Source organism: Catharus ustulatus, chromosome 21 (assembly GCF_009819885.2).
Source record: "Catharus ustulatus isolate bCatUst1 chromosome 21, bCatUst1.pri.v2, whole genome shotgun sequence".
NCBI classification, from domain to species: Eukaryota; Metazoa; Chordata; class Aves; order Passeriformes; family Turdidae; genus Catharus; species Catharus ustulatus.
The window spans coordinates 7,459,297-7,472,248 of NC_046241.1; the positions used below are offsets into that span (position 1 = coordinate 7,459,297).

The window sequence follows — 12,952 nt, forward strand, 5'->3', positions numbered from 1 at the left end:
CCAGCTCAGTTTTTACAGAAAGTTGGTTTTTGTTAGGCAGGAAAGCACAGCAGCTCAGCAGTGGAGCAGCACCAGCCACACACGCCAAGTGGATACAAAGATGCCATTGTTTTATTTTGATTGTTTTCAAAAATCAAAACATTTTCAAACACAACTAAGGTACAAAATACAGCATAAAATGAGAATTTATACTTATTTCTTTTTTTTTTTCCCACATAGAAAGCAAAAATATATTCAGAATGAATTCCAGAACACTTTGCAGAGCCAATTGGTAGCTGACATCCTGCTTGTGAGAGCTTCTCAGCCACGGGGAGAGGTCACTGTATTTCTGGGAGATGCACAAGTACAGCAGTGTATGTAGGAAACCAGAATCTTCTGCATCAGGACTCACAGTTAATAAGTCTGCACGTTGTGCTGCCTAGAAGTATGTGATAATGCCCTCCACCTACTTGTGCCCCTGGAACACTGAAGTATTCCTGCCAGGGGACTGCAACAGTTCCTTTTCTAGGGTCTTTTGTTGGAAAGGAGACTTGATTTTCACAGAGGAAACTGGTCAGGATTTCAGACTAGTCTGTCACCCAGCTCCTTAGTTAGGACACAAGGGAGTTGAGAAAGACAAGGGGCTACTTGCAGGAGTAGTTTGTGTCATTTATAAATACTATGAACATCAACAGCAGTTCAGGTATCTGAGAGTGGCTGCCTTGACCAGTCTAGAACCGTTGTAAGAGCTGCAGTGGAACAGTGAAAGGCTCCTGTGCTGCAGATCTGTGACTGCAAGGACCAGGAAGAGTCAGACACACTGAACACTTGAGGTGAAGACTTCTCTTGGAAAACTTCCTTGAAAAGAAAGCCATCAGTGACCTGATCTTAATGCTGAATTCCCCTCCCATCAGTCTGGACATGGGGGTTGGACTAGATGAGCTCCAGGGGTCCCTTCCAAGCCTGACTATTCTGGGATGGCAACTGGCTTCCTCCAGCAGCAGCACATCTTGCCCTTACAGAGGCTATTATCCCCTTAAATGATGAAATCACTGGCTTAACTTTCAGCAGTGCTCCTCTATTTTTTGTTAGTTCTTTCAGCCCAGTTTTCTCTCCTGAAAAGCAGCTGTTAAACTGAACTGTCCAGGTGAGTGTCCTTGTCAGGAGACCCTGGGGAACAGCTGCCATGGAGAAGTTCAGCTGAACTCCTCCTTGAACAAAGAGCTGAGCATCTTCCTCAGGGGAGGCAACAGAGCAAGGAATCAGTGTAATGGTAGGAAGTTGGCAGGGCTCATGCTGTCTAGAATTCCTCCACAATCTAGTGAAACAGGTTCACACCAGGTTGACTAAGAGAGGATAAAAGGCCTCCCCTGAGCAGCACTAAGCATGGTCATGGCACAGAGGTTGTGGCACTGAGAAGCCAAACAGGGCCTTCCTCTCCTCACCCTCCCAAGTTCCTCCCAGGGCAGGTCCATCCCTGGCTGCTTCTGCACTGCCCAGGCTTTGCACTCTCATTCCTCAGCTATAACCGTTTGCAGAGTTGGGAACATTTCCACATTTCCACCCTGCACAGCTCAGGAGGGGCTGAGGTGGCAGAGGAGGGGCTGTCCTGGAGAGCTCAGCAGCCCAGCTCCTCAGTCAGCTGGGACTGGGACAGCCAAGAGACTGACAGAAGTGAATCTAAGAAGCAAAGACTACAGATTAGGAGATTTGACTGCTCTCATCTGGGAAGTACTGAGTGCACAGAAAAGGGGAGTTTCTGTAATTCTCAAGACATTTTCACCATTAATCTGCAATTCAAATATGAATTTGGGGCATATATAGATGGAAGCTGGTTTATAGCAGAAAGGAGCTTTTATTATGGAACCTGCAGCACAACTTGGCTCCCTTCTTGGGAATTCAGGAGGGGCAGCTGTTGGGGAAAGAATGTAGAATAAAGAATTCTTTTGGCACAGAATTTTCACAGAATCTAACATTCTGTCTCTTCAGGATTATTTCCCCCACTTCCTTTAAATCTGATTAGCAATACAGGATTCATGATCAACAATACAGGATTCCCCCTTGTTCCCCTCAAGGGCAGAACTGGGACATGTTAGAAAATCCTCTCCCTTTTCTTACCCAGAAAGGGGTACAACTACTTCCAGGGTTTTCTTTTTGCCTTCTGTTCAGGAACAGGAAAGACCCTTCCCTATTAAACAAAAGGGAATTACAGGCCTCTGAGCAGCAAAGTAACAATGATTTTCTGTGTTTTCTTTGATGCTGCTTTCCACCTTGATAAGCAATGCTATAACCAGCAATGGAACTCCTTATGCACAACACAGTTTTGATAAGGGCAGGAAAGGGGACCCACTTTTTTAGTTATAGCTACAACCCAACACCACACTGAATGATCCAGCTGTATCTGCTCACCTTTCTGCAAATTTTAAGACATTGCTGACATTCCTGACAGCAACTGTTCTACTGCAATTCACTGAAGCATCAGCAAAATGCAGGTTCCTTGGGTTAGTTCCAAATCTAGGAAGTTAGAATAAGCCTAGGCAACATTCCTTGAAGAAATAGGATTTTATCTATTGTATTACTGGTGCCACAGTAAATCAAATTCAAAACATCTGTGCCTTTTATAGGAAGGGGGCATGTACGTGTAAAATGCTGTCAGTTTTTGTTGAATCCATAGAGAATCAGTACTGGACTTAGTACAGTATGTCCCAAGAAGTGTTGCTATTCCTGTTACCACTCTTTTTTCTTCTCATCCATAGAAACACCACCAGGACCCAGTGCAACCACGAGGAGGAGCCCTCCAATGACAGACATGGTCTGGAAGAAATCGTATTTAAGGAAATCGTGCATGGGCTTGTAGGCTGGGATGGTCCAGAAGGCATTGAAGTAGATGTTGATGCCAAACAACCAGATGACCAGAGTCAAGGCAGCCAGCTTAGTCTTGAAGCCAATTGCCACCAAGATAATCAGGGCTGTACCCACAATGTTCTGCAGAATCTGCAAGGAAAAAAACCATGAAAAAGCCATTTACATACAGTTCTTAAATAGATACATCAACATCAGAGCAGAGCTTGGGTAAGTTCAGTTGTCATGCCACAGATAACCTAATAACTTTTTCTAAAGTATTAATTTTTGTTAGAAATTTCAATAAGCATTGAGCAGATCCTGCAGCCCATCTGGGCACTGGTGCTACATTCTAGCTGCTCAACTCCTACTTTAATGCTGGGATACTTACAGCAAAGAAGTTCATATCAAAGTGTAGCAGTGTCATGAACATGAGGACGAGCAGCACACGCCCCCCCAGCTGCATGTACTGCTTTGGGGAGCTCTCCCTCATGGTGGGGACACCAGCAAACATGCTCTTCCCCTCTGAACGGGACTCAGCCAGCAGCAGCAGCAAGCCTCCCCCAAGGGCAAGATTCCTGCACAAATGGGGAAGAAGGAAAAAAAAAAAAAAAAGCAGTTTAGTACAGCTTGCACTGATCTGTATCTGTAAAGTCTTATCTGACTATTTCAGTAAGGATCTACATGGGAGTGACTTGCTCTGCACTGTGGGATGTGTTGGTCTGTGTTAGACTTCCCAGCCCCAGCACTGAACACAGCAAGGATCTGTGGGAACACAGCCTGCCAGGGAAGTCCAGCACCCACCACTCAGGCACAGGTCCTTCAGTGGCTGTTACAACACAAATTTAGTTGTGTTCAAGTTATTCTGTACCTCAGGTTTAGCCATACATGCCAAAGTAGTTCAGAGGTTGCTTTGAGAAAACAGAGAAGCAGCACTGCTGCAAAGTTACACATTGACAGGGCTGTAGTAATTCCAGAGTGCAGCTCTTGTGCTGGCCTCCCCTCAGAGGGGTGCAAAGGAAACAGCCAGACATCACTCAGGGCTGACAGCAAAGCTCATCTTTATCATCTTGTCTTAAGGTGTTAAGAGGTTTAAAATCCCAGAAACCACTTCAGTGATGAAAGCTGTAGTTTTCTCAGAAAATGGCTTCAGCCCTGCAGAAGCAGAGTTGCTATTTTAGCCATTTAGGAAATAACTCTGATCAAGAGTAGACAGTTGGCTGAGCTATCAGCCAGGTTAGCAGCAGAAGCACTTGGATCTTAGTGGCTTAGGATTAGTCCTTCCCTCCCTGAGCCTGCTGTCTACAGTTTAACACAGATTCTCCTGATTTTTCAACAGCTGTGATTTCTTCTTTAATGTAACTTGTAAAATCTTTCCAGTAAATACTATGTATAAATGTCATCTCCTCTGCCACCAAGTGTCAGTTTTCTGTTTCCATAAAAACTTCCAGAAGCAGGCATACCTCATCAAGAACTTCAGGTCCCATAGAATGCTGTATGCAATGGTCTAGGCAAAGAATAAAACAGGTTAGAACACCATATAAATGACACTGAAGTTCTGAATTTCTGTTACAATCTCAAGTCTGTATCAGAATTTGATTATAAACACAATATAGTGAGGGAAACAAGGTAATTACATCACTGTGAACACAAGGAAGGGAAAACAGAATTTGATTTATGCTTTAGGCCCCCAAAAATTCCCTGGTTTTGTAGGGGAAGGATGCTACTAGCTAGGATCCTTAGTGATGGGAACACAGCTGAAGCCAAAGCTACTGCAAGTTCCACATTTGGCTCATTAATTGACATCCAGGTAAATTGCCAGTTACTTCTGCTAAATAGGTCAAGGTCAAGTATTGAATGAACGTCTCCAAGCTGACTAATTGCAATTCCATCTATTGGCACATCAGGAGAACAGAGGCATCAAAATAGTTCAATGCCATCAAGGACTGGCAGTAAGCCAGGGAGGAGAAAAATTCCAGGGTTGCAAGTTATATTTAAATATGTTGGAAATACTGAGGCTAAGAGAGATTTGAAAGGTACAGTTTAGAAGGGATGAAGATTTAAGCCTCCTACCTGTAATGCTATAATTCCAAACAGTCCAAAGCAGGCATATTGCACAAAGTTCCTACTCAGCACCAGGATACAGCCACCTGAGTTGGGGAAATTGAACAGTTACACTTGGAAAAGCTCCTGCAGGAATGCTAACTTGGATTTTCCTTTTTCTTTCATGAGATAACTGTTAGGGCATTGTGCTGTATTCTTTTTCCTCGAAAGGATAGAACTCAAAACCTTTCTTAAGTCTTCCATTAGAAAGCACCAACAGCCTTTCTCACTTTGACATGAGGACTGGCAACTGCATTCAATTAAGGTGACCCTCTACACAAAATAGTGAGGGCAAAAAATATAAATCCAGACACAAGATAAGAAACTGGCAATCAGGAACAGTAAACAGGGACATAACAAACAGAACAGGATTTTTCCTCTCTCCATTTCTGACAGCCTGAGCCCACCCAGCACAAACACAGCAGTGCACTCCTTCTGGGATTATTTTGATTCCTGGCCTTTGGAAAAGTTTCTGACACAAGAACCTCACTCAGGGTTAAATGCATCCTTTCCAGGGTAAGGATTTGCTTTGGAGATGAATGCCCATAAAAACAGGAGACTGAGAAAGTCTCAACACTGCCCCATTGAAAAGAACAGGAGTATTTAATTTAGAGAACTCTGGGTGTGGTTTGTATCTATGGATGCGTGTACAGAACTGAAACCAGATTGTCCTGATGGATTCTTGGCACCTCTGACTCAGAGGCAGTGTGTCACAAGAAACTCTCTCTTGGCTGCTTCCAGGAAAGGCTGAAGCAGGTCAGTTCAGAGTTCTTTTCATTCAGCCCACGTAGTACTATCAGTGCTGAGCTGTCAGGGGCTATGAGGAAATGAGTGAGACATCCCACACTGCCACAATTCACCTGAAGAGCCCCAGAACCACTTACTCAGCTGCCCAAAGAGGTTGAGGAACACAAAGATGGAGGCCAGGAAGTAGCCACAGTTCCACGTGCCATCGATGTAGTCCCTCTGTTCACTCCACTGGAACCACATGCGGATGCCATCCTCCAGGAAGGTGCTGATGAGGCACAGCCGGGCCACGTGGGGCAGGTACTGCTTGGTCACCCTCAGGAACTGCACGGGCACACAGGGCGTTAGCAGGGGAGCAGGGAGAGGGACATGCAGGGAGAACAGAGCCCTGCTCTCTGCACACCGACATCAGCAGTTCTCATGCACTCAGGGTCATCAACATCCAGAGAGAAACTGGGACTTGGATTTAATGAAATCTTCTTCACTCACTGGGAGCAGCAGGGGAAACCTGTTGTTATTCTCCACTGGACTAGGACTTGGAAAAAAGCAGAATCCAGCAGCACATTTCTATGTAACAGGAACTGTGCTTTGATGGAGCTCTCGCTAATGAAGGCTGACCTTGGTTTTAGTTTCTCTATCTCAGGGGTTCATGTTACAGCTCAGCTATCAGATAGCCTGGAGCTGAAAGGGCAATCCTGCTCCCACCCATGTGCTCAGGCACTCACCACCCTGGAGCAACCCAGATTCAGGGAGCCAGGCTGATACAAGATACAAGTTCTGTACAAATTAAAAAACATTACTAAATTTTTTGCCAAGCTCATTCCCTCCAACAGCTCAGTGCAAACAAAGCACATGTACTCGAGCAGCAGCAGATCTTAGCTCTACATAACCACTGCATGGAACTGCAGCCTCTGTTCTCTAGGCAGGTTTTTACTTCCACTAAAAGGAGCATCCTCTGCAGAAAGGAAACAGACGTTTGTAGCCACAGCTCAGTGCAGCAGTTAAAAGGAAATGGTGTCATCATGCAACAGATGCTGAGCTCTAGTTTTTAGAATGGAAGATGCATCTGGGCCCCTTCACGGTGCAGGCTCCTGGATCTGTTTGCTCTGCAATTACAATAGTTAAAGGAACAAATACAAAATTGCCAAACAGAGTCTAAAGGGTCATGTTCTGTCAGGCTGTGGGGTGCACAGGAAAGCTTACTGCCTCTGGATTAGGACAAGTGTTTAATTGCCAACAAATTTTCTAAGCAGCACTGATTATTACTTAATTGAGACTTCCATCAGGAAGGAAACAAAAGCCATTTCTGACAGTTTATTCCTGCCAGCAGCAATCAGTCAATACTAAAGGCCATGCAAATGACAAGCCTAGCTCACTGTGCAACTATAGATTATCACAAGAAAAAAAATCAGCAAACATCCTTAATAGTCAATTAAATAGTTAATATTGGAACAAACTGCACTGTTGTACTGCCTGTATACAGAGTCTAAGGGTCAAAATTCACCTTAATCAAGTGCATTTTAAGTGCAGCTGTACTCTGTCTCCAGGCTGCCACTTCAGGCTTTTTTAAGCCATGTCAACAGTTGGATGAATGAGTCAGAAGAGAATTTCTGATCTTTGTCACTCACTGAATGACACGAACATCTTGGTTTACAGCTTTCCTCCCTCCTGAGTTTCACTGTGAGGTCGAGGAAACTTGCTGAGGAATACTAAGAATAAAGTTCTTACAAACCAAAAGTCGTTTTTAAGATATAGAACAAGCAACTTTGGTCTAGAAAGAAATGAAAGAAGACAAGTGCTGGGAATCTGAAAGGAAAAGATAAAAACAGTGCTGTGGAAAGGCTGAAAAAAAGCAACAAATAGTAGAGAAATCTTCCTCCAGGCCTCATCTCTGCTGTTTTGAAGTAGGAGCTGATCTCATTTTCCCCTTCCCTGGAGCCATGAACAGCACAGCTGAAGGATCCAAGAAGACATTTAACATTTACCTGTTCTCTTGGCATACAGAGGGAATTTAACACCGGCCATTAAACACGAGTGCACACATCCAATGGGCTCCAGACAAGTCAGAGAGGCTGCAGCCTACGGCAGCTCAGTGCTAAGCAACCTCATGGCACACACATCATCATCCCTGGGCACCACAGCTCCTGGAGCTGCACTCAAATTGAACCCCCTGTACACAGCAAGCTCAAATAAGCTTCAGAAACAGCCTGTGGGAACAAAATCCCAAGCCAAAGGAACCAGGAGATGCAGAAAGGAAGAGAATGTAACAGGCATCAAGTGATTTCACAATTAGAGGATCTGGGTGCAAATCACTCAAGTAATCAAACTGAAGATGGAATAAATGACAAGAAACAGCAGTGGGACTCAGTGAGGAGCACAAGTCACCCTGGGGCTGGCCCTGCACAGCACCAGCACTGTGTGACTCAAAAGCTGCACCCTGAGCCCACTTCCTTTAAGATCCACACAGATAAAGTGACACACATGGGAAAAACTGGTGGCTGCAGTTCAATATCTGCAGCTAAGAAATGGAACCTGGAACACACCCTGCACTGAGCACAACACATCCAGATCCAAACTGCTGGCACTGCTGGGGGTGGCAGCATTAAACTCACAACATCAAATAACTGCAGGGCTTTTTCTGCTCTGGGCTTTGCATCAACTGCTCTCCACATGTCCTGTCTCCTTGAAGAGGCAAAATATCGTGAGAAAAGAGAAGAAAATGCTAAATAAAACTGTTTTAAAGAAGAACAGCTGGTTCTGTGTTGGCAGCCAAGTCACTGACATATGCCAGAGGGGCTTTGTGTTGCCACATCCCCCTCTAATGGGATTAGAATGGCAAAGATAGATTTAAATGCTCCTTTAAGTTTAGCAACCAAAGATGTACAAGATCCAGGGATCCCTTAATCAAAGCTCTGCTCAATCCCCCAATTTTCTAAAGGAGGACTGAAATTTCAAACCCATAAAGGCCTGACCAAAAGAGAGGCAATAAAATGATTCATTTTGACCTCACCTCCAACAGTTTCAAATTTGCTGAAAGTCCACTCTATTTTGATAAAGTGTATATACCATGGTACAATTACAGGTATTTTAGGTCCAATAAATGGACATGAGCTGGGAAATTTTGCTTCTGTCCAAGCACAAACCTTTTCCTATGTATTCTTGGATCAGGGAAATTCTGATTACAGTGAGGAACAGCACACTGCTCATCTACACAGAAACCCTCCTGAGCTGCACAGCATTTTTAGTCTAGAGCTTCTGACAAGGCATATCCCAAATATCTTGAATATTTTTAAGGGATTGCTTTGTTCTGGGAGAACAAATTCCTCCAGCAGCCTGGGACACCACAGTTCTTTCCTGGGAGAGTATGCTCAATCCAATGGCACAGAGAAAAATCACTCAATGAGATCCCACCCCAAAATAACAGGGACAGCAAAACCCATCACAATCATTATTCCAATGCCTACAAAGTGCTGTAAAAACTAGGAACAGGTTTTCCCATTTATTTCCAAAGGCAGGAAGAGGGCTCTGACCCACTACAGCACTGCCAGCAATATTAATCAGGTTTTTAATCACAGGAAGATTTCTCAATGCTTTTCTCTTCTGAAGTGTGCTTTATACCAACTTCCTTTTCCAAAAGGCTATTTATTAATGAAACATTTAAAATGGTACTTTTAGTAATTTATTGCATTTTACTGTCATTCTTCTTGGGAAAATTTTTCCCCAGCCTATCCAGAACAGGCTACTTGGTTTATAATGATAAGCAATCAGTGCACTGCCATGACAAAGTTCTAGAGAACATTTCCAAATTCAGTTTTTTGGTTTTTTTTTTTTTTTAACCTAAATGATGAAGTTCAAACTAACAATGAAATGTTTTCTTCACCCTTCCATTTTCTGCAAAATAGGATATCGAGGACAAGAAATAATGGGTTCAAACAAAGAGGGGAAATGTAAGCTAGAAATAAGGGAGAAATTCCTCCCCGGGAGGGTGGGGAAGCCCTGGCACAGGGTGCCCAGAGCAGCTGTGGCTGTCCCTGGATCCCTGAAGTGTCCAAGGCCAGGTTGGACAGAGGTGGAAGGTGTCCCTGCCCATGGCAGAGGCTGGAACAAGATGGGCTTTAAGGTCCCTTCCAACCCAAACCAGTCTGTGATTCTAGATCAGAATTATCTGGACAAGACAGATCAGCATTTATCTTGGAAAATTAATTAAACTCCCCCAGTCTGGCTCTCCCTCTCACTGCTGTGCAATGACTCAATAGTCTCCTTGCATTTTTGTCCAGGAATCTTTTTTTTTTTTTGAACAGCAGAAATACCAAGCACCCACATTCCTAAGGATTTATTCCCAAAGATTATTACAGACACTAGGAAAGTTGCCTGAGATCTGCTCCCTCTTAGGAAGGGATTACAAAGGAGAGACAATCCTAAACACTCCATGCAGGTCCCAGATACAGCTATTTTCAGTACTTGGTGGCTGCACTGAAGGATTTGCCAAGTAATATTTTAACAAAAATCACTAAAAATGGGTTTAATTTCCAAGTATGTAAATGATTGAATTAATAACACTGAGCTGGTGTTACAGAGTGTCCCCCCCACTGCAATTCCTTACAGCTCAGAGCAGCCTTTTAGCAGCAATCCCACCCCCAGTATTGCTCCTCACTCCACCTAAACATGGAGATAACTGAAACAAGTGAAAAAAAAAAATCCCAGTTTTTTCTCCTGCCAGTTCAGCTCCCCAGTTCAATGACAAAAGTCCTGGTGAGAGAGAAGAGGGGAAGTAGGACAAGCCCTTTCACAGACAACTGGCTGTCTGGCAAGCTTAGCTGCCTGTAAGACAGTGCACCAGTTCACCTCTGGATTAAGAGCCACTTATTACTGCTGAGTATCTTGGCATCTAGAGCATAATTTGCTAATTCAAAGGGAAATCACAGTATCTGAGAAAAAGCTAAGATTTACTGTTTGAATTTAAGGAACAGATTATTCTTGATTTTGTAAGAGACATTCAGGATTTTCTGATAAGCCATGGAATTAGCTCTAACATTCTCCCACAGGGGTTTTATGCTACAGAAATTAAGACTCATTATGAGTACAGAGGATGGAAAAAGCAAGAACATCACTGAGAATGCATTCAGCTCTCAGAACAGCCATTGTCCAGCCTCCACCAGGGGAATTTCAACACAATTTCAGTCCAAACATTCCAAGTACTTTTTTTAATCCAAGATGAACTAAGAGCTCCTGTAATGCCAAGTGTTAAGTTCACAATATATACCAAAGGTTAGTGTTTAGCAAGTCACTCCTACATTGGTGTGACACTGAAAGGTTCTGACTGAGCTACCAGGCAGAATTATCACAGGAATTATTACTCAGAACACCATAAAAATTCTTATGCAATCTGATGGTAAGAGCAGCAAAACACCAAATTCTGCAGCTAAAGGCAAGGCTCATCTTTAAACAGGATGTGGCCAAGCACAAGTAAATTTGTGCCATTTAAAACTCACTTCAGGAGGAGGCAAACTACATTTAAAGTGGACAAAAGAGCTTTCAGCAGAGTGAAAAAGGGGGTGTTAAGGACATCTAGAAATAACCTCACAGGAATAAATAGAGAGGTGTTATAAAAAGGTCAGGACAAGCATTGCAGATTTTGGCAAGTAATGTGAACACTGCAGTGATGGTTTACTTTCTCCTCTAAAAGGAGCAAGAGGACAAGGTAAACAGAGAGTGACCAAGATAATCCAGATATTCCTTAAACTGAATATTCCACACATCACAAGAAGCTCTCTTTAAATCAACTCTTCCTTCTTCCATCTGGGGGTGGGGAGGAAGTGCAGAACAGGTTTTCCCAGTGAAATCAGTGAAAGACAGAGGCAGCACAGCCCCCTCAGAGCTGTGACGTGTTATTGTGCACCACACAACTCACTCGAAATCACAGCGGTTGTAGAACCAGGCAGAATCAGATTTTCCAGCCAATTTGCTGAATGTGATCACTTGCTGCCTCTTATTGTCGATTAGATGAATCACCATGACTGTGAAGATCTTTGTAACACCATCCCCAGCAGAGCAACTACTTACACTCAAAATAATCCTGTTGTCAGACATTGTAAGAGATCACAAACTTCTATTTAACAGAGAAATCACTCGGGCCTCCACTGAAATAAATGTAAGAAGGTTTACAAGACAACATCAGCTTGTTTGCTTTCCTTTTGCCCCAGTCCTGAGCACAGCACCACGGTGCTGACCAACCTTTTCCAGTTTGGGCTTCCAGACATAGGTCAGAGTTTCATAAAATTGCAGAATGGTTTGGGTTGGACAGATTCTAAAGCTCATCTTGTTCTAAACTCCTGCCATGGGCAGGGACACCTTCCACTACCCCAGGTTGCTCCAAGCCCTGTCCAGCCTGGCCTTGAACTCTTCCAGGGGATCCAGGGGCAGCCACAGCTTCTCTGGGCACCCTGTGCAGGGCCTGCCCACCTTCATAGGGAGGAATTTCTACCTCTTATCCCATCTAACTCTGCCAGGCTGGATTGCCCTGCCAGCTCACACTGGTCCCCACACCCCTCTGTGCCCTCTTGACCAGCCGGGACGGCTCCTGCTCTCCTTCCACTTCATTCCTCCTGACAGGAGCCCTGTCCCGAGCAGAACTCGCTGTACCAGAGGCTCGGGCGCTCACTCGAGGGCAGGGGCGGCCGCTGGGCCCGGGATCCCCTCGGAGGAAACTTAGAGGAAAGATAGGAACAAACTACTTGCAGAAGCAGGTAGTGAGAAGGCAAAGTAGAACGGCCACAAGTCGAAAAAGAAGAAACTTAGGCTGGATATTAAGAAGAAACTCCTCTGTGAGGAAGAAGCTGTGGCTGCCCCATTCCTTGAAGTGTCCAAGGCCAGGCTGGACAGAGCTTGGAGCAACCTGGGAGAGTGGAAGGTGTCCCTGCCCACGGCAGGGGATGAACGAGACGATCTTTAGGATCCCTTCCAGCCCAAACCGCTCCAGGCTCTATAGCTCCACAAACCCACCGCCCCACCAGAGCGCGGCCCCGAGGCGGCAGCGACCCCGCCGCCATCCCGGCCTGCCTCAGCCGGGCCCCTCAGCGTGGCCCCGGCGCACAAAGGCCGCCGGGCGGGCGCGGGGGGGAAGGCGGGCGGGCACCCACCTGATCGACGAAGTCCTCGGCGGTGTTCATAATGTCGTTGTGGCCCATGGCGGGGCCCGGGCTGGCTCGGGGCGGGCGGGGCGGTGGCGGGGCCGGGCCGCGCTCGGTGCAGGCGCTGCCACGTCGGACGGGCCGGGCCTTGA

The 12,952-nt window shown here is 45.1% G+C and overlaps 1 protein-coding gene across 1 annotated transcript; it reads right to left on the minus strand.

Moving 5' to 3' along the window:
* Nucleotides 1-89: 89 nt before the first annotated feature.
* SURF4 (surfeit 4) lies at nucleotides 90-12,917 on the minus strand. The gene is made up of 6 exons (XM_033077529.1): nucleotides 12,810-12,917; nucleotides 5,808-5,994; nucleotides 4,894-4,970; nucleotides 4,284-4,327; nucleotides 3,212-3,398; nucleotides 90-2,973 (listed from the first exon to the last, which is right to left on the minus strand). Exons 1-6 carry the CDS (start codon nucleotides 12,855-12,857, stop codon nucleotides 2,707-2,709), a joined length of 810 nt encoding a protein of 269 aa, XP_032933420.1. The 5' UTR covers nucleotides 12,858-12,917; the 3' UTR covers nucleotides 90-2,706.
* Nucleotides 12,918-12,952: the final 35 nt, after the last annotated feature.